The following is a 26,247-nucleotide window of genomic DNA, read 5'->3' on the forward strand; positions in this document are numbered from 1 at the left end:
CCACATAATAATGCATCATATTTCCAGAGCTATGAGAAACTATAACCAATTCTAATGGTGACATTAGAGTTCCTTCTATTTATCTATTAGGGAAATTAAAACCTGCACGTTCCCATGATTTTACCCCTTGGGGAGGGTAAGGGAAGTGACATTTCAAATTACAATAAAAATAGATAAAGCATGATCATGAAATACTTCTAAATTCAGGATGCCATCCCACCTGTGCTCACTTTTTAAAAAAATCTTTTCAATCCCATTCCTTTCTTAATAGTTTTAATAATCAAGGCAGGAGTCTATTTCCTTTATTACAGATGCTGTGTTGACTAGAGGACCAACAAAATACTAAAAAGTTCATGTTTGATACCATATACTGCAGTGATTGGAGAAACTGAGGCAGTATTGATATAAGAATTACGATGATGTTATGCCGGGTGGTGGTGGCGCACACCTTTAATCCCAGCACTCGGGAGGCAGAGCCAGGCGGATCTCTGTGAGTTCGAGGCCAGCCTGGGCTACCAAGTGAGTCCCAGGAAAGGCGCAAAGCTACACAGAGAAACCCTGTCTCGAAAAACAAAAAAAAAAAAAACAAAAAAAAACAAAAACAAAAACAAAAAAAAAAAAGAAGAATTACGATGATGTTAACAGTGAGTTTGAGTACAAACAGCTGAGGGTCACCCTCTCCACCACTGCTGGATGAATCGACACAGAAAATAGCCCTGGAGCTGTAAAGGGTGTTTGCACTGTCCAATCTGGTTGCTGTCTTTCCAGTCTCAGGCAGAAGGCCTGTAGAGGGCCACTGGGACTCATTCAGTAGGTTAAGGACTGTCTTCAATTATGTAGACACTGTCTTCAGCTCTGGACCGCACATCTGCTTTGTTTTGCAAAGCTCCATTCTTAGAGATACTGAATGCTACCATTGCAAAGAGAGATGTTGAAGAAAGAGCAAGAGGTCACCTTTCAGGTCTGAGCAGAACTTTCATTTATGATGTATGCTCAGGACTCCAGGAGCCCCATTCAAAAAGTATAACAGTGAACAGTGCCACATAAGCCCCTCCTATGAAGTCATAGAAAAGTTGAATAGGCATCAGACTAATCAAAATTATTTTTTTATTTTTATTTATTTATTTATTGGTTTTTTCGAGACAGGGTTTCTCTGTGTAGCTTTTTGTACCTTTCCTGGAACTCACTCTGTAGCCCAGGCTGGCCTCGAACTCACAGAGATCCGCCTGCCTCTGCCTCCCGAGTGCTGGGATTAAAGGTGTGCGCCACCACCGGCTGGCAAAAATTATTTTTTTTTAAAAAAAGCAGCTCATATTAGAGTTCTTCAAGATACTAATACAACAAAACACCAAGTGGGAGACCTAGAGAGACAGATATCTAGGCATCATACCAAGGTACCATATCAGGATGTACATTTTTGGAACTGTACTAGGAAATGGACGACTTGTGTATTTACTTTGCACTGTGACACTTTAGAAAGGGTTAGGAGAGCCTGTGACCTGAGAGAGATCCCTGGAGCCCTTGGAAAGGCAGAAGGAAAGAGTCAGCTCCACAGTGCTGTCCTCTGACCTCCACAGGTGCCGTGGAACCTGCACACACGCGCACACACACGCGCGCGCACGCACACACAGATACGCACACACACAGAGACACGCACAGGCACGCACGCACGCATGCACACACTCACATGCACATCGTGCACACAATAATACAAAGTTTTCTTTAGTGAAAAAAAAAGGGTCTTGAAACCTGCACAGAATCTAAATTCTCTAAAACATTAAACATGGCGTAGAAAAACATTTAAACAACAAAGCAGTGTCTTTACACTGGAGCTGGTGGTCTGTGGCACAATTTCAAAGATTACTGTATGACACACATTCACAGACGTCACAAGCACAGAAAAATCAGACACTGTACTGAAAGGAATTTGGGGAGAGCTCTGCAGGTGTTCACAGCTGGCCCAACCCAACAGCTGTGGGAGGGGCTTTACTTGCAGAGCTCATCCTGTGGCCCTGATAGTCAGGGTAGGCACAATGGACTGACATTGAGCTTCTAGAACTCATGGAGGGGCAAACCAGGGAAGAAAACAGATGAACTCATGGCTGATGTTTTGACACAGTGGAGTTTTGTCATTTGTACACAGCAGCCATTTCTACTACTGAAATGCAGAACCAAAACGAGCATCTCCAGTCGGCCACATAAGGAACATGCCTGTGCTGAGAATTACACAGAACAAGAGAGATCCAGCTCCACTCTGCCTGGGACAGTCACACATGTAGGGAAACAGTGGAGGGTCAGGACACTCCTGAGTCAGTGTGATATAACTGACAGAGAAAGTCATAAAAGAATGGCCAGAGTGTGTTCTGTAGGGGTTAGTTTGGTTGTGTGGCTTTCTTTATTGCTTTCGATTTATTTGTTTATATTTCATTCATTCATTCATTTGTTCGTTCATTCATTCATTCATTTGGTTTATGTCAGTGTTTCACTATGTTGCCCTGGCTGTATTGTTTCTTACTGCATAGACCCTACTGGCTTGGACTCATAGAGACTTACCTGCCTCTGTCTGCTGAGCTGGAATTAAAAGTGTGAGCCAGCACACCTGGTGTTATTTCCTTATTTTTAGACAGGGCATTGCTAGAGGTCTGGGCTGGACATTAACTTACAGCACTCCTGCCTTAGCTTACTGAGTGTTGAGATAACAGGTGTGTGCCACCTCCCCCAACTTCTCCCCCTCTTCTTTATGTGTGGTGTTTTCTCCAATGCTTTCTTTTATATTAAATGATTAAAAAGTAACTTTGGGGGGGGGGGTTGGGGATTTAGCTCAGTGGTAGAGTGCTTGCCTAGCAAGCGCAAGGCCCTGGGTTCGGTCCTCAGCCCTGAAAAAAAAAAAAAAAAGTAACTTTGGGAGCTGAAAAGATGACTCAGCAGTTAAGCATGGTCCTTGCACAAACAGGAGAACCAGAGTTCAGATGCAGGCCCCCAGGTAACAGGTAGAACATCGCCTGCATCCCTGTAAGCCAGCACTGAGGGAGACAGAGGCAGGAGGATCACTGGGGCTTTCTGACCTTGCAAAGTAAACAATGTGAACTTCAGGTTCAAGGGAGACTCTGCCTCAAAGGACAAAGTGGGGGACAGAGAAGGACACTCACGCCTCCATGCAGGTGTATTTGAACACACTTGAGCCTGTCCTCTCCATGTCCCTGTCCTTGTCCCTGTTTATGCCCCCACCTCTGCATATCCCTACCCTTATCTTTCTCTCTCATATACACAAATAAGAAGTTTAAATTAAATCTTTGAAAAAAAAGATACTTTACTAATACAAGAGCAAGAATTATGGACTAAAAGGATGCTATGTTCTTCCAACTCTAAGGAATAGTTCCTTTCCATTTTCAGAAACAGTTATTTTGTTTTATATAATTTTTTTTAACCAGTTAGATTTAAAAGCATGGGCTCCTGAGGTTGAGGCCAGTGTAGTGTGACCTCATATTTATGGACCTATTTTTGATCTATAGGGTGAGACTAATAGCAGTTCCTACCTTATAGATTTATTACTGTGAAGGGAAGGTGTGACAGACACTTAATAAGAACTAACTGTGTCAGGCACTTAGAAGTGAATGCCCTGACCTGGTCAAGACCCCATCTATGGCTTGGCTCTTGTGCTTAACACAGACACAGTTAAGTCTATGGAGGCAGCCTGAAAGACATGGAATTAGACTTAATTAAAGACATAGTCCTGTGGACAAGCAATCTTTAGTCAATTGAAGAATATTAGATGGCTGTAGAGGAGGGCAGATAACACTGGAGAGAGTAAAGGAGCTTCCAAGTGCAGTAAACAGGACAAGTGCAGGAAAGAGCCTGCGAGGTGGACACCTGTGTAGTGAGTGGGGGGAACTGGTGTGGAGTGTGGGGACACTGGCCATACCACATCCCGTTACACTCCCGGCAGCCTCAGAAATGATCTTCCTCTAAATCCTCTGCTCCCTTGGGGCTTCCTGGAACAGCCCACCCCCTAACCCTGTCATCCCCACCATACTTGCCTAAAAGGACCTAAAAGGACCTGTCTACTAGCTTACATGCTCTGTGATACACTTCATCAGTTTTTAATAGAATAGGAACTCAGTGAAAGAAAACATTGAAGAAACAAGAGTGGATCAAGTCAACTCCTTCAACACCAGCTCCAGAGGGCAAAACTAACACCTCAGTGTCTACCTATAAGAGATGAGGATCAAGGGCCTTCTGTTCCTGTCCTACCGTAAATGCAGGAAATACGGAATGCAGAATATATCTCTGAGAAATGAGGGCAACAAGAAAGGGACTCATTAAACTTTATTTGGGATCCAATGTACAGAACAGAGCCCAAGCATTGTGGAACACACTGTAATCCCAGCACAAAAGAGTCTGAGGGTAAGTGTTGTGAGTTCCAGGCTAGTCTGAACCACATAATAAGACCATGCCTCAAATCACCCAAACAATCAATGAATCAAAGAGTAAAGAATGAGTTAGTAGCAAAAGAGAACATAGAGAGAATTTCTAAAGATAGTTAGTTCACAAGCTCATAAGAACTCACCAACATTACACTGACAGCTGTGGAACTTGAATGGGACCAGACTAGACCCTCTGCATAGGAGAGAGATGTGTAGCTGCGTCTGTTTGAGGGTCCCCTGGCAGTGGGATCGGGATCTATCCCCAGTGCATGAGCTGGCTTTCTGGATCCCATTACCTACAGTCGGACACTTTGCTCACCCTTGATGCCCGGGGGAGGGGCTTGATCCCGCCTCAACTGAATGTACCAAGCTTAGCTGTTCCTCCTCAGCCCTGCTGGGATTACTTACCCTTTTGGAGGAGGGAATGAGGGGTGGGAAGGGAAGAAGGTAGGGGTGGGAGGGGCAGAACAGGAGGAGGGATTGGAGGGGGATCTTTGGTTGGTATGTAAAATGAATAAAAATTTAAAAAAAAAATTGTTAGTTCAAAAGAAATCAACACAATCCATGCCAGCTTACCTTAGAGACTCTGACTTCTTTTTCATAAGGATGTACCCTAAATTGGGGTGGGAAGAGGTGGGAGAAATTGAAAGGAAAATTGAACATATCATCAGAATCACTCATGATATTTTTTCCTAATCAAGGATATTGTTTCTGTTTTTGATCGAACTGTTCCCTGGTAACTTTGGGTAATTCCTTCCTGTACCCCGCAGGAAGGATATTCTTCCCTTTCATTGTCTGGTATATTCATCCACATGGCCTAATTTGATAGAATGAGATTGGTAAATTATTGTTCACTGAGACAAACAAAGAGTCTGGATTCTTTTCTAATGAGCTGCTAGAGAACAAGCCAGTAAGGGAAGGATAAACAACTTAGAACTAAGGAAGGGAATTAAATTCCACATTTGTGGAATTTTACTCCATTATTACATAATTCTCCCTTTTAGACATGCTCTGATATGTAGCCCAGGTTAGCCACAGACTTGTAAATGCTGGTATTATAAACACATGACACTAGATCCACCTTAAATAATGATTTTGAATGAACACCTTTGAAATAATTAAGGGAGACATCTGAAATCTGACAGGCATATTCTTATTCCCCACTTCCTGTGAAACAGTCAGTAATGGGCTCATGCATGGTGTTTTGAAAAGTCCATGGCTGAAGTTCTTACAAAGGGAATGGACTACACAGAGAGAAACACTGTGTACAGATGAACAACTCATAGGAAGGGCCATATAGGCCTGGGTGCCACCTTCAAATAGTCTGTTCCTGAATTAGTCGTGGGCACCCAAATAATGTCTCATTTGCCTAATCTACTAAATATGTTCCAGAACGTTCAACAATATCACCATGGGAAACAAGAGAAATCACAAAGGTAGGAAAGAAGAGAACACATCAAAGTCACTGCTCCTGGATGCAGCCTGATTAACACCATGTGATCAGACACAAATGCAGAATCTCCCCTACTGCCCTGGTGCAGGTGACCAGGGATCACCACATACTGGAATAAGCAGGAGACAAGCTGGGCAGCAGGTGAGGCCCCTCTAATGGCTTAGCACTCATCTACCAACCCTAAACAGAGCCCATGGGATGGATTTAACTGCAAGGAAGTGGAGGATCAGAGACAAGGTCTTTGCCCCTGTATGAGCCTTGTCTCTGGAGTCACAATCTCAGCTCCTCTGCTCAGTCAGGGAAACCATGGACAAGTTAGTTATGCTCTGTGAGCTCTGTCTCTACATCCTTAAACAACCTGTTCAGTAGGATTCTGAGGAAAGGGATTTTCAGGTATTCTTGACAAATACTGTGGAGAACATATGAAAAAATAAGGATTTTTGTTTGTTTTGTTTTGCTTTGCTTTTGTTATTCTTACAGGATCTCCTGTATACTAGGCTGGCCTTGAATTCACTAGTTGACAATGACCTTGAACTTCTGATCTATGTACACCTCCTGAGTACTTGGATCACTGGTGTGTCCACTGTGCCCATTTGAACATTTACATCATAACATTTTTCTGATTATGAATGGCAGCAATGCTTATACTTTCTCATTCATCTTCACAAATTTTCTTCAACCAGGAAACTGAGTCTAGGAATTTGATCAACTGGTTCAAGATGTATGCTACTATTAATAGGCATGGGCATGCACACCTTAATCCCAGGACCTGAGACGTGGAAGCAGGAGAGTCAGGAACAATAGAACCTTCCAGGCTACATAGCAGTATCAAAGCCAGCCTGAGCTCCATTGGATTCTGTCTCAAACAAATAAACAAACAAACATCCTGAAAAGAAACCTGTGTGCTGAGATAGCTTGATCTCTTAAGAGTCCAGATTCTGCTACCACTTACTATGAATTTAACTCCATTATTTCTTGCTGCTAAGCATGACTGTTACTCAGGTAACTGAGGTCAAGAACCACCTGGATATGCAGAACCAGAAGTCTGCTCCCTTAGCAACATGTACTTAATGGTTTCTGATATTTAATTAGTATATACAGGTTCTTTCCATATCTGGCAGACCACTGGATGCTAATGTCAATTAGATCATTACATTTTTAGTGTCAACCTGGGCATGTGATGCTGGCCTATAACCCCAGTACTCAGTAGGCTGAGGCAGAAGATTGTGAGTTTGAGGCCATCCTGAGGTATGAAATAAGATGATGTCTCAAAGGAGGGGGGCAGTTATGGTGGGATTCACTCCTTTTATTTCAGTTCCTGAAAGACAGAGGCAGGAGGGTCAGGAGTTCAAGGTCATCCTCAGCTTTGCAGTAAGTTCAAGGTCAGCTGGACTCCATGAGACTCTGTCTCAAAAAACAAACAAAAGAAACTTACTTTTAGCCTTTATGTGTTAAGTTTTGACTATCAGTAGGTATAAAAGCATTAATTACGCCGGGCGGTGGTGGCACACGCCTTTAATCCCAGCACTCGGGAGGCAGAGCCAGGCGGATCTCTGTGAGTTCGAGGCCAGCCTGGTCTCCAAAGCGAGTTCCAGGAAAGGCGCAAAGCTACACAGAGAAACCCTGTCTCAAAAAAAAAAAACAAAAAAACAAAAAAAAAAAAAAACAAAAAAAAAAAACCATTAATTAGGCCATTTGGAGATATAGATCTCCACCTTGTCTTGAGGGTTTTAATGATGCTGGGTGGTTTGGGGCAGTTCAAACTCAGGGCCTTGCACATGCTAACAAGGGTTCTGCTGCTTCCAACAGCCAAATAATCCTCACACCCCTCCATCTGGTCTTTTTCTTACCTCACCCACCATTTCTCCTGCACTACTTACACATACTAAGACAAACATTGCTTCACCCTGGAGCCAAAAGAGAAAAATCCTATTGATGATTTCCCTCTGCTATTTGTAAAGAAAGACCTCTGGCAAGAATCCTGGAAGCAGAGGGCCTTAGATTTTTCTCAAGAAAGTCTAGAAAAAATCATGCAAAATTGAGAATGTCTAAGACATTAATACCTTATGTGGAGGTTTGTGTATGGGAAAAAATATCACCAGTGGGTTCTATAGAGAATGGTCAGTGGGTAGAAAAACAATATTAGAAGACTGTAAATGAACATCTTGAATTCAAACATCATTTGTAAGTTTCCAACTCTTAATTTCTTTACTTTTATATATTTATTAATTTATTTATCTACAGTTTTTGAGACAAGGTTTCACTATGTAACCCAAGTGGCCTAATGGTCCAGGCTGGCCTCAAATTTCGGATATTTGTTTTAACTTCCTGAGTCCTAAGAATAAGGTAGATACCACTATAAGTGACTTCTTTTCCTTTCCTCCTCCTCTTCCTTCTCCTCCTCTTCCTCTTCCTCCTCCTCCTCTTCTTCTATTTATTTATTATGTATACAGCGTTCTCCCTGTATGTCTGCCTGCCTGCCAGAAGAGGGCACCAGATCTCATAATGGATGACCCTGAGACACCATGTGGGTGCTGGGTATTAACTCAGGACATCTGGAAGAGCAAGCCAGTGCTCTTAAACATTGAGCCATCTCTCCAGCCCCCCTTTTTTTCTTTTTTAATGCAAATGTCTGGGAACTAATTTTACAGACAAAATCTTTAAATACAAATTGTTTCCCAGAAGATATATAAGTTAACATGGCTAATAAATTGGAGAGGACTATACTTACAGTGTAATTATTCTTTGAGGATGTCAAAGTGCTCTTCCAATCTGCTCAAAAAGAGAATTAATATTGAATATGGCAGGAGACACACTAGACAGCATGTTTTGAACATCATACATTTGAAGTACATTTGAAATGTCTATTTTATAACAAGGAATCTATTGTTTTCATTGTTTCTCTGTGTCTATGTATGAAACACAGAATCCTATATCAGACATACATAAGGTTTGTAACATCCTGACAAGGAGCCCCTTCACTGAATTTTACAGATGGAGCAGCAGACATCAGATGACTCCATATTTCTAATTTTAGCAAATGACAGACATCTCTGCTGGCAATGTACACACAGTGCCACACAATGAGTGGGAACACTACAGGTCTATGGGAGTCCCCAACTACTGCTAAAACTGGCCTGCCCAGCAGAATAAGGTTGGATGACTCACAGCCCTCCTCATTTTCACATTACTGTGCTTACATGTTATTCAATGTGAGAGCTCTTCCAAAAAACCAAAGGCAATGACTAGGTTTAGGTAACATCTACAGTCTAGGCTCTGTTTTTTGACTTAGGCCCTTAGTAAGACCTTCCAGGAATAATGATGTGGAACCTGGTATTTCTAACCCCTCTCTCCCATTCCTGAATGTAAGAAATATCCTTCAGAATCTACATCACAACATTATTTGTAGAAGAACATTATTCAAATATATTTGCTGTACATTACATCTTGGAGCAGGATTCAAAACCAACAGAAGCAGGAGGGATGAGGTATTTCTTAGTAATCTCCAGAGACCCGACTTGAGAGCCAACACATCACATGTATACTCAGGTGAAGAAACCTAAGTGGTCTGCATGGAGAAGACAATAGTGTGCCTCAGTGTGGCCTATTCCTTTCCTAATCATCTCTTTGTAATGACCTGGTGCTTAGGATATGAGTTAAATATCTTCAACACTCCATCACATTGACTGTCCCTGATATTCTTTTCTTCAGAGAAGCCACACAGCTTAGTTTGACCTGAATGGAGGTGTTTGTGGGGAAGGGATCAACTGAGGATGCTGGGGGAGTGGGGGGCGCGTAGAATGGAGCTGTGTCTCTGTCCCTGACACCACTTACAATGTCAGATCTGTATTGTTGCAGAGGGTGCCTATTCTTCACCAGCTTCATCAAGATCTGGACCTTCCAAGGGGATAAGGGAGGAGAACTTAGTTACCTGCAAGAGTATAGGATGGGGTTTCTGTCACCTCAGCTGTTGTCTGATGTGGATAAAATGTAGTAGGTTCTGGAATGAGAACAATGCAAGAGCTGTTTCAGCTTTGGAGTTTGGCCCCAACCAAGGAAATAGAAACAAAACGTACTGTCACCTCCCCCAGTGCCTCCCCCAGCCTGTAAGCAGGAATGGCTCCTTCCTGCACATTTCTGCCTCAGCTGACACCTCTGAGAAATGTATCCAAAGATGGGGACTGTCTGAGCAAATGATCTGTGTCCTAATATTCTGGACAGCTTTATCAGGATTCAAAATTGTCTCACATTTTCCATTCTAGACTCCTGAACTCCTCTGACCCATACAGTCAATATTAACACATGGAGGATCGAACACTCAGTTAAGATTACAATTTATCAAGACAAGGGTCATTTTACCTTTTAGGAGAGGGACATGGAAGTTTCTCTCTAACCCCCTAACTGCAGGCCTTAGTCAAGCCCCAGATTATCCACACTTCTAGCCATGGAGATGAGCTCACTGAACAACATGGAATAGAGGGACCATTTCATCACTGAGTTCTTCTCAAGGTAGCAGCATCATTCTGGGGATGACTCCTACTCTGCAGCCTGCCTTGTGCTGTGGAATCCTTCTCTCTCTCCTCTTTGTCTCTCTCTTAAATTTATTTACTTATTGGTTGGTAATTGGTTGAATGACTGATTGAGACAAGGTCTCCTGTCCTCCACCCATTCCTTTACTAAGAGTGACTTCCTGTGTTTTCTGACTCATCTTCGTCCTCTAAATGCTTCCCTTTTCAGAACAAGGGAGGATCTTGGAGTACGTTGGTTGTGGCCAGACTGGAATACCTAAACCTGGGCTTCTCATGCCTCCTCAGGGACTTTCTGGATCTCTTACCTCACTACAACTTGATCCTTACACTTGATCAACACCCTCCTGTTCTTCACTACTGTCCTCTTTTGTCCTGACACTCAAACATGTGAGAGGATGTGACTGTCCTTCTGAACTAATGATAGGACAACACAAATGTCAGATTGTCACACGTTACCCAATTCAGTTCTTGATAAAAGGCATCATGAGCTTAAATTCCTTCCCTAGCCTGGGTTACTTTCTCCCTTTTCTTACAACCTCACATTCTATATTCCATGAATAGTATCTTGGACAACTAGGATGAGCACCTGAGGTGGATGTGAGGATATGTGTCCTTTTTACAGTAGCCAGAGTGTTTGCCTTCTCCCTGGACAGGACAGTCAACCCTCAACTGCAATTCTTTAGGAAATCAACAATAGAAATATAAGATTATATTAAACAACCCCCAAGAGTTGATATGGACTCATGGACCAATACTTCTTCTACATCTCAGTTTTCCGTGAAGTCAATAACCTGTCCATGTTCTCCAAACTCAGTTCACGAGTCTGTCCTCTGAAGCAGGCAGATACTAAGCATTGAAAAATTATGTCGATCCTGAGAGATCTCACAGTTCTTCAGTGTGTGCTGCTGCCTGGAAGAGAGGGTTGTTCTCACAAATCCTTATGCTCTACAATCCCAGTTATAACATAGAGCTCTCTGCACACTTGGCGTGTAGCTCAGTCCTTCAGAGTCCTCCTGCTTGAAAGTACTAGAAGGTCAATGAGAGGACAGGGAAATAAATACCTCCTATCAGATTACTCTAACAACAAAAAGGCTATGTGGCTTCTTCTCTTGTCAGAATCCAGCCCTCTCTAAGGGATTGGTCAGATTTTAGGAAGCATTGAGAACCCTCTAACAGCTATCTTCTCACTCCTAGATGTAGAATATTAGAACCCTAACTTGCCTTGAGGATGGCAAACTTCTCCCCATCTGTAAGTCAAGTTACTACCCACTAATATTAACTTTACCTGTAGGCAATTTCAACGAAGTATGAACAACATGGCCTCACTCAAAAGCATGAGCATGTTAAATCATTTTGTAAAGCCTTTGAATTCAATGGGTGTTTTTTTTTTTCCATTCCTATAAAGGACTTACGTTGTACTTTTCATGCTACATGAATAAATTGAGAGATCCTTAAAGTAAACGTTATAAGGCATCCACTGCCTCTTTAAAAGGGTGGAGTTAGGATGGCTTTCCAGTGAGGATGTGGAAACAGTACAAACCCTCCAAACATCCATGCACATGGCAGAGACCCTGGAATCAGAGAACCAGCTTCCAACCTAAGTTAACAGGGACAGAGTCTGAGCCACTTTCTGTCCTCATAACTTCCACCATGAGCTTTCTGAGTCTGTCAGTTCCTGTCACTATAAAATAGGGACAGGTCACAGTTATATAGGACATACTTGTCTGAGAATTAAATTCTGTATCGTAACGCAAATAGCATTTGGCTTGGTGCTCATGAAATGCTAAATGATAGCCTCCCTGTACTATGTCCTCAGCTGGATGGCCCAATTTCAGGATGGATGTAAAGGGTCAAGAGTCTCCCTACCCTGACCCTAGTTCTCAGTCATTTTTTAGTTTTTCATCAGATAGTCATGTCCAGCTGGACCAGATTCCCACCATCCTCATCAGCTATCCTAGATCAATGATCCACCTATTTCCGGCTAATAGCGAATCCTTGGGGACTCTGATATAGAGAGATGTGTGTCCTCCATGTTCAAGCTCTTGCACAGCAGAAGGTGAATGTAACTTATGACTGGGAAATTACAGACTTTGTGAAGCTGTTTTGGGCTCAGCTAAGAACTCTTCACCTATATTATGCTTCTAACTTGACTCAGTGTCTGTGTCTTATCAACTCTCATGAGGACTCTGGGTCCTGAACCACACTGGGTTGTACCTGCTGTGTGAGTCTGCCTGTGTGTTGGTGTTGGAGAAGGAGAGGTGGAGATGCGAGGTGATGTGGGTACATGTGTGGGTCTTGTTGAAATCGTCACGGGTCTTCCTGCAGTTGTGGATCTTCCTGTAGTTGTGGGTCTTCCTGCAGTTGTAGGTCTTCCTACAGTTGTGGGTCTTCCTGCAGTTGTGGGTCTTCCTGTAGTTGTGGGTCTGGCTGTAGTTGTGGGTCTTCCTGCAGTTGTGGGTCTTCCTACAGTTGTGGGGCTTCCTGTAGTTGTGGGTCTTCCTGTAGTTGTGGGTCTTCCTGTAGTTGTTGGTCTTGCTGTAGTTGTGGGTCTTCCTGTAGTTGTGGGTCTTCCTGTAGTTGTTGGTCTTGCTGTAGTTGTGGGTCTTCCTGTAGTTGTGGGTCTTCCTGTAGTTGTGGATCTTCCTGTAGTTGTTGGTCTTGCTGCAGTTGTGGGTCTTCCTGAAGTTGTGTGTCTTCCTGTAGTTGTGGGTCTTCCTGTAGTTTTGGGTCTTGTTGGAGGACTTGTGGACATTTCTGGATTTGAAAATCAAAATAAACAAGAATCAGTCAAGCAAGGACAGGCAAGTGCTTCTGTTGTAGCACCAATGAGAGGCTGTCCCCAGAGAGGCTCCTCCTGAACTTCTGTTCTTTGTCATTGACCAACTAGGACTGGGCAGGACCAATAGGAGGCAGCTGCACTTATCACATGGAGCTGAGCACAGAGCCCATGTTCCTAAGGACACACTGTATAAATGACGGGTGTCAGGTCCTCATATGTCTAAGCATAGCTGTGAGACTGTGAGGTTATGAGGGGCTGGCACTGCTCTCAGTAGTGACTGACTTCACCCACATTTCCAGGCCCAGCATGTTCATTTCAGTCAGTCCCCAGAGGACACAACATACAGCCCTGCATCTTAGCATGCAGATCCCACACAAGCCCCAACACAAATGGGATTTGCACAATTGGGTAGAAAATGAATATTGTCTATGGTTCCTTCCAATATAAGACAGACAAGGTGAATACCCCTTATCTAAAAATGCTTGGCTTAGTTTGAGAATTTAAATCTTGCTTAAATATTTGGAATATTAGCATATAGATAATATATTATGGGTAGGGCTCAAATATAAACATGGATTGATGTAGCTAGCATTCATATAATTACACTTTACATATATAGCTTAAAAGGTAATTTTATAAACTGTGGATAATTCTGTACATGATACTTTCATGATGTTGAGTTTTCAAGGTGAATTATCAAGTCTATGCTCAAAAGGTTCCAGATTTTGGAGCACTGTAGACTTGGAATGTTTGGATTAGGCAGGTTCAACCTACAGTTCACAAGTCAACAGCATCCAAAGTGCTGTAAGGATCCAAACAGCTACTGATGGTCTCAGTGTGCAGAGTTCCTAGACAGGAGATAGGCAAAGTGGTCCTCGGATCACACAGTCAGCCAGGTCTCATGCTATCTGTGTCAGCAGACACATATGTTCCCTGTAAGTAATCTCCTTTGATCTTGACTGTGCTAACTACAAAAATCTGGACAATGAGGAATGATTGCTTTGAAAACTCTTCTTTACCTTGAATACAATGTAGTCCTTTAATATAGTGTGTGTTTACCTTGAAATAAAGAAAAACCTGCAGTGTTCCTACTATGCGTAGGGAAGTATTGGGAGTAGAGCACCTCCTGATATTCAATACAATAATTTATTCATTTATTTGTGTGTTTGTGGGATGTCACAAATGTGGATGCCAGGGGATAACTTTTCAGAGTCTGTTCTCTCCTTCTACCATGTGGGCCCAGGGATTGAACTCAGGTCATTAAGTTTCACAGTGGGCACCTTTCCCCACTGAGCCATCTCACTGGCCCTCAAGCCCCTTTTATGTAGAGGGTCAGATGAAAGGATTTTTGTCTCAGGGACATAAAAACAGGTGTTCAGGAGCAAGCACTCATGTCAGTCAGTGTGAAAGTCTCTGCTGACAACTTAGCCAGGAGTGGGTGTGGCTGTGCTGCAGGAAAACTATTCCCAGCAGCAGGGGGTCTCTTTCTAACCTGGTCTGGTCAGTTTGCTGATCCAGTGTAATGTGTGGGCAGAGGCCTGAGCACAGTACACACCCTCCCTGGAGAGTATAAATCTCTGAGGTGGAGAAAAGCAAGCATGTGAACAATCTAGTCAGCAGATCACTGTGAGAACAAACCCAGGAAAGAACCATCAGCTCAGGAACTTTGCTTCTCTTGCCCTGGGGCATTTTTTTTCTCCCAGGTAGATGGGAAAGTCCTAAGGAGCTGATGAGGATCCCAGGACCTGAAGAGGAAGCTCCCTGTGTTTAAACCAGGAGAGGATGTGGACTTGGTTGTTAAAGGAGGAAACAGAGTTGCTGGCTCATTTAGGGACTACAGTGACTAAGGGTGACTTTGTAAGCACTGACCTGCTAATGAATCTCTAAGCTCCATAAAACCTTCAATTAATGAACTTAAATTAGTAATGTTATGCTGTAATGACATGCCTATCCCACTTCTGGTGCTGGGACTCTAACTCCAGAGTTTTAGGTGGCAATGTTTGCTGGACAACTGCCTTCCCAAGCTACAACCACAGGCCTTACTAGGTTATTTATTGTGTTTGCAGGTCTGGGACATAACCCAAGGTTTCAGGCATGCTAGACACATTTCTACACAACCCCCAAGGCAGTTTACATTTTTTAAACGGATATCTCTCTCTCTCTCTCTCTCTCTCTCTCTCTCTCTCTCTCTCTCTCTCTCTCTCTCTCTCTGTGTGTGTGTGTGTGTGTGTGTGTGTATGTGTCTGTGTTTGTGTGAACGTGGGTTTATTCTCTTGTGAGTGGGCACCCTTGGATGTCAGAATCATTCAACTTCAGCCAAGTTAGGAACAGAATTTCACACCTGTGATAGGCACTAGGGACCTTACGTCCCTTCCCCAAAGCTGTCTCTATACATCATTCTTTCATAATCTATGACCAGCTTCTTCAGGATGCCTTGAGTTGCCTCCCAGCCATAGTTTTGAAAGGCAGCTCCTTGTCCCATCAGAATGGACTTCACCCTAACAAGGGATGGTGGCACATTTCTATAATACCAACACTGGGGAGGCTAAGGTGTGAGCAAGAAGTTCCAGGTCAGCCTGATTTATAAAGCAAGGCCCCGTATCAAAATCAAGAAATCAGTCAATCAATAAACAGAGATGCAGAAAAAGGATTCAATGGGTAGAGGCCCTTGACTTGCAAACCTGTTCAGTTGACTTACATCCATAGAACTCACATACTATCATAAAGAGAGTACCAAGCCCAGGAGTTTGCCCTCTGGCAAATTCATCATGGTATGCAATCCCACCACATGCACATCATTCACACACAGCCACTCAGTAATAAATGCAGTTTAAAAAATCCAATTGAGGAGGCTGGAGAGATGGCTCAGAGGTTAAGAGCACTGACTGTTCTTTCAGAGGTCCTGAGTTCGATTCCCAGCAACCACTAGATGGCTCACAACCATCTGTAATGAGATCTGGTGCCCTCTTCTGGTCTGCTGTCATACATGTTGTTTACATAATAAATAAATAAATCTTTTTTAAAAAAGTGGCTGGAACTGTGTTCATAGCAGCACTATTTGTAATAGCCAGCAGCTGGAAACAACCTCCATGCCCATCAACTGAAGAATGGATTAAGAAAATGTGGTACATATACACAATGGAGTACTACTCAGCAGAGAAAAACAATGACTTCATGAAATTTGCAGGCAAATGGATGGAACTAGAAAATATCATCCTGAGTGAGGTAACCCAAACCCAGAAGGTCAAACATGGTATGTACTCACTCATAACTGGAATCTAGATATAAAGCAAAGAACAGTCAATCAGACTGCAACCCACAGAACCAGGGAGCTATATATATAGCATGGGGGACCCTAGGATGACTGTGGCTTATAATAAGTTTTGGTTTTACTCAATTACTGGGCAAGCCTTAATCAAACATTTCACTATTAGGATAAGAATTTATACTGTATCAAGCTGATAATAGAAAAATAAATTAATTAATTTAAAAAACGTGCCTGGAGAGATGGCTCAGAGGTTAAGAACACTGGCTGTTCCTCCAGAGGTCCTGAGTTCATTTCCCAGCACCTATATGGCTCACAACCATCTGTAATGAGATCTAGCTCCCTCTTCTGGCCTTCAGGGATACATGCAAACAGAACACTGTATACATAATAAACAAATAAATCTTTTTAAAAAAAGAGTACTTTAAAAAAATCCAATTAAACACAAAAATAAATGAATGGATGGATGTATAACAAAATCTAGAAGCAGAAAGTCTACAGAATGTTCTTAATTAAAAAATATAGAGACAGCCGGGCGGTGGTGGCTCACGCCTTTAATCCCAGCACTCGGGAGGCAGAGCCAGGCGGATCTCTGTGAGTTCGAGGCCAGCCTGGGCTACCAAGTGAGTTCCAGGAAAAGGCGCAAAGCTACACAGAGAAACCCTGTCTCAAAAAACCAAAAAAAAAAAACAAAAACAAAAAACAAAAAACAAAACAAACAAACAAACAAAAAATATATATATAGAGAGAGACAGATTGTTTCTAGTATATCTATTATTGATTTCCATTGTCTGTATGAACCCTTAAATAAAAAGAGATTAGGAACATCATCAGAAGACAGGAAGTCCTCATGAACCTATTGTTTTAGTCAGTGAAAAAAAAATCAGGATATGTACATCAAGGAGGTGTAAAACCTGGTTCTCATGGTACACTCCTTTAATTCCAGTACTCTGGAGGCAGAGGCAGGGGGAGCTCTGTAAGTTCAAGGCCAGTCTGGTCTACAGAACTAGCCAGGACTATACAGAGAAATTCTGGGGAAAAAAAAAAAAAACAAGACCAAAACAGAACAGAACAGAACGAAAGAAAGAAAGAAAGAAAGAAAGAAAGAAAGAAAGAAAGAAAGAAAGAAAGAAAGAAAGGAAACAAAGAAAGAAAGGAAACAAAGAAAGAAACAAAGACAAAGAAAATGTAACGATTCCAGACTGGGAGTTTCATAAACTTCTGTTAGAACATGGGTTTGCACCCTTAGACCAGATCCCACAGTCAGAATAGATCAAGCTCTACCTATAGTATGCTCTCTGCTATAGTTAGAGTCTGTCTGCTATGTGCCCTAACAGCAGCCCTGATTTATGGACCTAATCAACATCTGGCTGTTCAATACTCTCTGTCACTTATGCTATGGTGAACTAAATCACATGACAGGAAACTTCCTTCTTGAATGCAAAAAAAAAAAAAAGAAACAAAAGGAAGACATGACTACTTCTACTCATGGTGGAAAAATGATTTATTGTAGGTATGAAGGAGAAAACAGACAGAGGCATCCATAGGGTCCAGCGTGAACATGACCAGCAAACTGAAGTCACCATGTGAGGAGAGGGGAAGCTAGGAGCCAAGAGTGGGGGCCAAGAAGTCAAGAACCCAAAGGGACTTGTCTAGTAAAATGACTGGGTTACATAGGGAAGAGCGGCTAGGGGAGGGGCAGCCCAGCCCAGTCCCTAAACTGGAGAATTTGAGGAGGGGGCGGGGTGTGCCAGGTACTGGCCTTGCTGAGAGAATGGCAGCCAGTGTCTGCTTTGATATGTTAACAAGCATCTTAGTTAGCCTTCATCCTGAGACCTAGCAGCTAACACCTCCACCACTGAAAGATGTAACAAGTCAGACTTTCTCCTTGCTCTGGGGACCAGCCTGAGACTCCTCAGGGGGAATGCTGAGAGGATTATTTTGCAGGCTGCTCTCTGAAGAGTATTCTCTGTAGACCTACCTACCATTCCAGTCATGGCAGCTCTCTCTCTCTCTCTCTCTCTCTCTCTCTCTCTCTCTCTCTCTCTCTCTCTCTCTCTCTCATCCTCCCTCTCTCCCTCTCACATTTCTGCTCTTAATGAAACTCTTCTCTGGGTTGTAAAGAGAAGCCCCTCCTTCCCTGGAACCCTCTTCACACCCCATCAAGGGATGAACCTCATAGATGGTATTGTTTCTGTCTAATGCTCTCCCTCCCAGCTAGGGTCTGATCTCGGTCTTGGGGCCTCCTCACTCTAATAAAGCTCATTGGAGGGAATTGTGTGTCAGCGTCATTTATGGACTAGCTGCTGCTGCTCATCTGTTACTACACTGCGGGAGGACATGTAAACAGGTATTTAGGGAACCTTCTTCTATATGGACATTTCCAATTTTAGGCAACAAATTGTGTGATAGGATGTGAGACCTATTTCAAAGGCTCAAGGCAGGGCAGACAGGGAGCAGAACTCTCCACCTATACACAAACATATTTATAGCAAACTTCAGTTTCCTTCTTAGAGAAAAACAGAAAATATTAGCACACAGAGGACTAGGTTCATTTGAAGAAATAAACAAAGGAAATAAAGAAAGCTTACCTGGTTTAACTTTCAAGGAATAGGTCACAAAACGGAAAGATCCAGGAATTGCCACTATACAACAATATGAACCACTGTCACTCTGAACAGCATTCTCTATTGTCAAGGACACAATTCCTTCTGAAATAAGCCCCTTTAGCTGGTATCGGTTGCTCTTCTGATAGGTCACATAGTATCCATTGGTCCAGATAAGCGTTTTAGCACAATAAAACAGCTTACATTCGCCAAGTCCCCAGCATGTGGTAGCGACTCCCCCATTTGTTGAGTAAGTACATTGTAGTGTGACAGAGTGACCCACCACACCTTCCACTACTATGTAAGAACCCAGAGCACCTGTGATGGAAAAAAGAAGAGAGGGGGAAGAAATGGAGGATTAGCACCCAACATTTTCCTAAAATTTTGTTCATATTTCTTTTCAGAAAAATTACGGTAGGGGTTATTGAACTGGAATTTAATTTAGGGTATTATGAAACTGAGACAAGTGCTGTCCACTGAGCTACAGCCCTAGTGTGAGGGTCTAGACTTGACTTTACAGGCTCTACCTTAGGGAAAGGGCCACCATCTTAGACCATCTGCTGTACTCAGTTCCATGAACGACCTCAGGAATGTGGTTCTGAAGATATCTAGAAAATCCTGCTGAGTAGTTCAGATAATCCTGTTCAGTGGGTTGTGGTTCCGCCAAAAGTCTAACCCAATGGTTTCAAATGTGGTTTCACAACCAAAGTCTAGACCAATAGTTTCAAAAATTCTCCTTGCCCCATATCCCTTCCACCCAATCCCAAGTTGCCAATACCTGGCTTGTGGTTTTTCCCTATAAAAACTCTCTACACCTGGGCTCATGGCTTCCCCCACATTTCCTTTCATCTGCCTGGTGGTGGCCCAGGGTGAACCTGAATAAAAGGCCTCTTATGTGCTTGCATCGGAAACCTGCTCCTTGGTGGTCTCTGGGGATTTTGAGAAACAGGTACAAAACTAGCCTTCTTTATCATTGGTGTTTTGGTGTGAATGTGTGTGTGTGTGTGTGTGTGTGTGTGTGTGTGTGTGTGTGTGTGTGTGTGTGTTGGGGGGGGTTGGAGGGAATGACAACTTAATGTTTGTTGTTATCCTTTGATTCTGAGCCAGGATCTCACTTTGCAGCCTTGACTGGCCTGGAACTTGCTGCATAAAACAGACTTCAAACTCCCAGAGCTTGGCTGCCTCTACCTCTCCAATCCCATGATTAAATGTCCAGTATTACAATCTGAATTTGAAGACTGTAAACAGTTTCCTCTTAGCATATTCTTCCTTAGTGTGATTACTTAATGGGTTCATTTGTGAACAAAACAACTTGTCTGTTGTATGATATTCACAAGACTTTTCTTGTCTTTTATGTTCTTCAGAGAGTGACTTTCTTTGGAGACAGGGTCTTTTTATACCTTGTCTGTCTCAAAGTCAAGATATCCCATTTCTGATTCCAGAGTTCTGGGATAGTAAATATTTGCCACTGAGACCAGCTCAAATGTTTCATTTTTTTTTTAATTTAAAATTTTTATTTCAAAATCCAGTCCATGAGTAATGCTTGTAAACCCAGAACTCAATTGTATCCCAGAACTTGGGAGGTAGAGGGAGGAAGATGAGGAATTCAAGGCCAGCTTCATCTAACTATTGAGTTGAAGGCAGGCCTAGGATTTGGAGACCCTGTCTCAAATCATCCTTCCTTTTCCTCCCCCCCCCCAGTGCTATGACAACAAAATCACTAACTCTTCCCACCTCCTAATCAAAGAGCAGAGCCAGGGCTTTGGAAAAGCATTGTTGGCTTCAAGGCAGAACCTTAGTAACTTCAAGGTCAGTCTTCAGAAAGGAGAGACTGAGGCTTATTCTGAATTTTATTATTGACCCTTAAAACACACAGACACACAGACACAGACACAGACACAGTCAGACAGACAGACAGACAGACAGACAGACACACACACACACACACAAACTAAGCAAAGGTCCCTTTTTAAAAGTTTGTGACATTCCAGAACTTAACTAAGACCTACTAACTAGTAAAGTAAGATCACATAGAAAATACACAACTGGGCTGGAGAGATGGCTCACAGGATAAGAGTACTGACTGCTCTTCCAGAGGTCCTGAGTTCAATTCCCACAACCACATGGTGGCTCACAACCATCTGTAATGTGATCTGGTGCCCTCTTCTGGCCTGCAGTGATGCATGCTGTAAATATAATAAATTAAAAAAAACCTTAAAAAAAATAAAAAAAAATACACAACCAATAACATAATGATGCACTTTTAAAACTGAAATGATTAAATAAAATTTTTGGGGGGATGATGGAATAAAATTTCTCATACTAATAGCTTCCACAGTGGCCTTTAAAGGAACTCTGAGGGCTGAGGATACAGCTCCATGATACAGTGCTTGGCTAGCCCATGCTAGCCCCTGTGTTAGATCCCAGAACAGGGAATAAACAAATAAACAAACAAAAGCACAAAATAATGAACTGTGAAATTCCCTAACCAATCACAATACAGTGCTTGGCTAGCCCATGCTAGCCCCTGTGTTAGATCCCAGAACAGGGAACAAACAAATAAACAAACAAAAGCACAAAATAGTGAACTGTGAAATTCCCTAATCAATCACCTATATGCAGCCTAGGCTGTGAGTTTGGGACATGACCTAGAAAGCACATTCCTTGTTCTATAATGAGTGTATTTCTTACTGGGACACTCAGTACTTGATTTTGCCAAATACTGTTTTGGTTCTTTTCTTACTCTTTTACCTCTTTTGTTCTTTGGGGGCCCGCCACCCAGCTCCCAAATAAATCACTGAAGTTTGGTTTTAAAAAGCAAAAATACACAAAGAAATGTAATGAAGGCTGACTTTGAGTAGTCATCATGCATGGGAAGCTCTGTTTGTAATTTTTTATTAACCTTTGACTATAACATTCATGCATGTGCACTCACCCTTGTCCATAACATGTATGCACATACAATCATCCCTACTTGTCCATCACATGCATGTACATGCAATCAGCTTTACTTGTCCATAGCATCCATACATGTGCTCTCACCCCATACTTGTCTATCACATGCATGCACACGCACTCACTCTTAACTTGTCCATCACATATATACACATGCACTCAATCTTAACTTGTCCATCACATGCATGTACATGAAATCAGATTTACTTGTCATAGAATCCATACAAGTGCTCTCACCCCATACTTGTCCATCACATGCATGCGTGTGCACTCATCCTTAACTAGTCCATCACATGAATGCATCACTCTTACCTGACATGTTCTTGGGGATCATGTTTATTTAGCCATAAGTTTTGAAATTCATACAGGTTAAGAAAGTTCTTTGGAGCTACAATTTATCCTGGTTCTCTGCTCACAACATAAGCCGTAATCAAAAAGGCCTGAGGATTGTCACCTCTTCTGCCAGCTCTAGCCTCCTCAGCATCCCCCAGCTCACCTACTCACTTACCTGGAAGAAGCAGTATGAGGCCTGAAATGAAGACTTGAGGATGCATCATGGTGTTGACCTGAAGGATAACGAGAAGACACTGGTTAGCTGCTGCACTCAGCACACTGTGTCGGGGCATGGCTTCACTGTGACTATGAATCACACAGGCCCTTCTGCTAGGGACATCTCACAAACAGCCTTTTGTTTCCCAGTCCTTTCTCACATACAGCTGTCAGAGAAAACTGAAGGTAGAGACAAGAGTGTGTTCTCTGGTAGAACTCTAAGCAGAGACCAGCCTTCTAATGGCAAGGATGCACTTGCATCTCAGTGGACTCAGAGCAGTGTCTATTCAGAGCCACAGTGGTTAGTCCCTGAATCTCAACCAAAAAACACCAGCAAGATGGACTGAGAGAGAATATGAAGCATCTTTCATACTTCCACACACTATGACTGAGACCACATCTTCTGGGGGATATCTATAGACACAGAAAAGCACTGGGTAGAGATCAAGACCTGCCATTCACAGAGCCCCTCCATGCCTAGATTTCCTCCTAGGTAACATATCACTAATGCTTGCTCAGATTTTGTAGAATCTGATGTGAAGAAAGTGATGGGCTATTTACTCACAGGCACCTAATCCTCCCAGAACCTCTAGGGCTGCTACTTTTAAGCCCATTTATGAATGATGTTACCTGTCTTCACGACGGCATATGAAAAGCCTGACATGTTGCCAGTGCAATCTGTGCTGGAGGTACTCCAGAATGAGGATTTCAACCCCTCCGGACTTGCCCTACTGGATAATCTACTAAGCCTGCCTTCTGCGGGCCAGGGAGAAAACAACCCTTTTGTCCCGAGGGCAGACTTTATGGCGTATGCATGTCACGTTCTCACCCATCCAAGTGTTACTGGTTCTTGTGATCCTCCTACTCTATTTGCTCTCCATGATTTTCTTTATCTCTCCTGTGGTGGTCTCCATGAAATTAGAAATGATATTGAGGTTGTGACAATGGCAGGAGTTAAAGCTGTTATGCAGGTATGGGAAAAACCCAGAAGGCTGATAGCAGAAAACTATAGATGGAGTGACATATAGATAGGATAGAAGACAAGAGTTGTCCAGAACTAGTCAGAAGACAACTTGATGAATTACAGAGTGATGAAGAAGGACTTAAGCTGAGAGGAAGCTGGTAGTCTTGTACCTTAAACCATTTGCTTGTATTTCTGAGTTTTTTGAGAAACCGCAAGTAAATGGCCTCTGAGGTGATTACCTCAGATGTTCTGATAATTATTAACCTGCAAAAGAATAAGCTGCTGTGACTTGGCTTTCTTCCTGGGAACTTCTATGTGCAGTCAAGGGGCATGGGGTCACTTCGTTGATTTACAAGAACTTTTGAAACTATTGTGAAGAACCCAATCGCCTGTTGAATTTTCTCACCCCCTATTTCCTGTATTATTACAATAAAAGACTGGGGTTGAGTCAGATCGAGAGAAGGCAGAGAAGACACACATCTCCACATCTGACAAGACCCGTCAGCTTGCACCAACTCGTGTGTCTGAGTCTTTTCTTGCACCTGCCAGACATCCCTGCCCTTCGAGACCCTCAAAACTGCTGACCCTTGTTTCCCGGCACGTTCAGATTCCAATATCTGGATTTCAACATTTGTTTCTTAATTGGTAAACTATAAAGACATGAATAATCCTACCTAGTACTTCGTTAACTCTGCTTCTAGTCAGAAGATTCCATGACTTCATCTCAGAGAGGAAAGTGTGCCCTGTTACCAGCCTTAAAGATAGCAATGGCTTTCATGAAGCCTCCATGGCTCAACATCTTCAGGCCTGGGCCCTGCACTATTCACACTAACAGCCCCTGTACTGAGAAGAGATCAGAAAACCAATGCTGCCAACTCTAGTGAAGCAATGACTTTCATGGCCATTCTGAGAATCTTATTTCTTTTTTTTTTTTTTTTTTTTTGGTTTTTCGAGACAGGGTTTCGCTGTGTAGCTTTGCACCTTTCCTAGAACTTGCTTTGGAGACCAGGCTGGCCTTGAACTCAGAGATCTGCCTGCCTCTGCCTCCTGAGTGCTGGGATTAAAGGTGTGTGCCACCACCGCCCGGCTGAAAATCTTACTTCTTTATTATAAGACAACTTCAGAACATACAAAACCAACACAAGACAGAAGTATTTTACATTTTGACAAATAGTTGACAGAACATGGTACCGATCATTCTGTCCCTTTAGAATTCTATTGAGAAAGGATCCTGTACTTGGGCATTCATGGTCTCACACTGTTGGCTCCCTTGACACATGCTCACTGTCACTGAGCCATCTCACAGGGTGTCCTATGGCATACTTGCTCATAAAATGAAGGGAACAGACAGTTTTTTAAATCGTATTTTATTAAGATTTATTTATTTATTATGTATATAGTATTCTGCCTGCATGTGTCCCTGCAGGCCAGAAGAGGGCACCAGATCTCACTACAGGTAGTTGTGAGCCACCATTGGGTTGCTAGGAATTGAACTTGGGACCTATAGAAGAGCAGTAAGTGCTCTTAACCATTGGGCCATCTCTCCAGCTGGAAGCAGACAGTTGTAGTTAACAGCTTTCCAGGTTCCCAAGGGAAACTTTCTCCATATTCTGGAATTCAACTGAGTAACTATGTGAGGTCTACCATGGAGTAAGCACCTTGCTGGTAGCTTGAAATCCTTTTATTTTCTGTCTCTACTTGATGCTTGAGAAGAATATTTGGGTCCATCTCAACTACTAAAGTTTGAGCTGTAGTTCCATGTAGAATCCACACTGTGAAGATTCCACAGGGAGACTGTATGTTATGCCCAGATCATGGGGAGCCTGGAGACTGTATCCCAAATACAAAAGCAAAGAGCCTTTATTCTCTTCAAGCTCTGAGCTTGGTCTTTCTCTCTGTCCAACGCAGAGGTGAGAGCAGAGAGCCCAAAGCTCAGGTGGGGTAGAGTTTTTATCAGCAGAGGTTGAGATGAGGGGTATCCAAGGTTCAGGACCCTGACTGGCTGACAATTGTCTAGGGGGTATCTATAAAACAAAAATAGGTGTGTGCTAGACTCAAGGACATCTGGCCACCTTATCTAATGGTTGGAATGTTTGGGATGTCAAATACTTCCTCATCAGTGGGTGGATCCATGGGTGGTATCAGCTTAAGACTTTTCCTGGATCTGAGTGTTCCTGCCAGTAAGTCTGCCACAGAAGCTGTGTCTAGGCCCCTGAGCCTGTCATGGCTGGTGTGTGGTCAAGCTGTTTTGGGGCCCTCCACATGTGGAAGTGTAATAATAGTATAAATTCTCTCTGGTCCCCTCAGTAGCCATTTCCTACCAACCTCTGCATCTCAGCTTACATCCTTGTAACAATCAGGAACAATCTCTGGAATGTACTAGTACATTTTCACACAGCCAGCTTCTGTCCCTAAAGCTAAGAGTTTTAGAACTTCTGAAATCTATAGAAGAGATTTCTGGCCACACTGCTATGGGCCACAAAAAAAAATATATGAAGGAGGAATTCAGCAGATTATGACAAAGCTGTACCTGGAAGAGTTAAGAACTCTTCCAGAAGATAAAGCCAAGACTCAAGGGAGTCTTGGTGATATTTGCTTTTGAATTGGCCTTTCCTGCTATGAATTTCTTGTGTGCTATTGTAGCTTTTCCATCATTCACTGGGCACAATTTCCCCTATAATTAAAGTATTTGTATAACTTTCTCCAACTGTGCTAACAACAGA

The 26,247-nt window shown here is 42.7% G+C and overlaps 1 protein-coding gene across 1 annotated transcript; it reads right to left on the reverse strand.

The window, feature by feature from the left end:
- Window positions 1-628: 628 nt before the first annotated feature.
- LOC131916550 (hepatitis A virus cellular receptor 1 homolog) lies at window positions 629-23,311 on the reverse strand. Its single transcript, XM_059269904.1, has 7 exons — window positions 23,191-23,311; window positions 22,520-22,577; window positions 19,042-19,374; window positions 12,621-13,160; window positions 9,809-9,877; window positions 8,609-8,649; window positions 629-947 (listed from the first exon to the last, which is right to left on the reverse strand). Exons 2-7 carry the CDS (start codon window positions 22,566-22,568, stop codon window positions 816-818), a joined length of 1,164 nt encoding a protein of 387 aa, XP_059125887.1. The 5' UTR covers window positions 22,569-22,577; window positions 23,191-23,311; the 3' UTR covers window positions 629-815.
- Window positions 23,312-26,247: the final 2,936 nt, after the last annotated feature.

This window comes from Peromyscus eremicus, chromosome 8a (genome assembly GCF_949786415.1).
Source record: "Peromyscus eremicus chromosome 8a, PerEre_H2_v1, whole genome shotgun sequence".
Lineage (NCBI taxonomy): Eukaryota > Metazoa > Chordata > Mammalia > Rodentia > Cricetidae > Peromyscus > Peromyscus eremicus.

Coding starts and splice junctions, on each gene's coding strand:
- LOC131916550 (XM_059269904.1), bottom strand. CDS start 22,568: ATGATGCATCCTCAAGTCTTCATTTCAGGCCTCATACTGCTTCTTCCA. Junction 19,375..22,519: donor CCTCATACTGCTTCTTCCAG/GTAAGTGAGTAG, acceptor TTTCCATCACAG/GTGCTCTGGGTTCTTACATA. Junction 9,878..12,620: donor CAGGCAGACTCACACAGCAG/GTACAACCCAGT, acceptor TTCTCATTCCAG/AACCTACTACATTTTATCCA.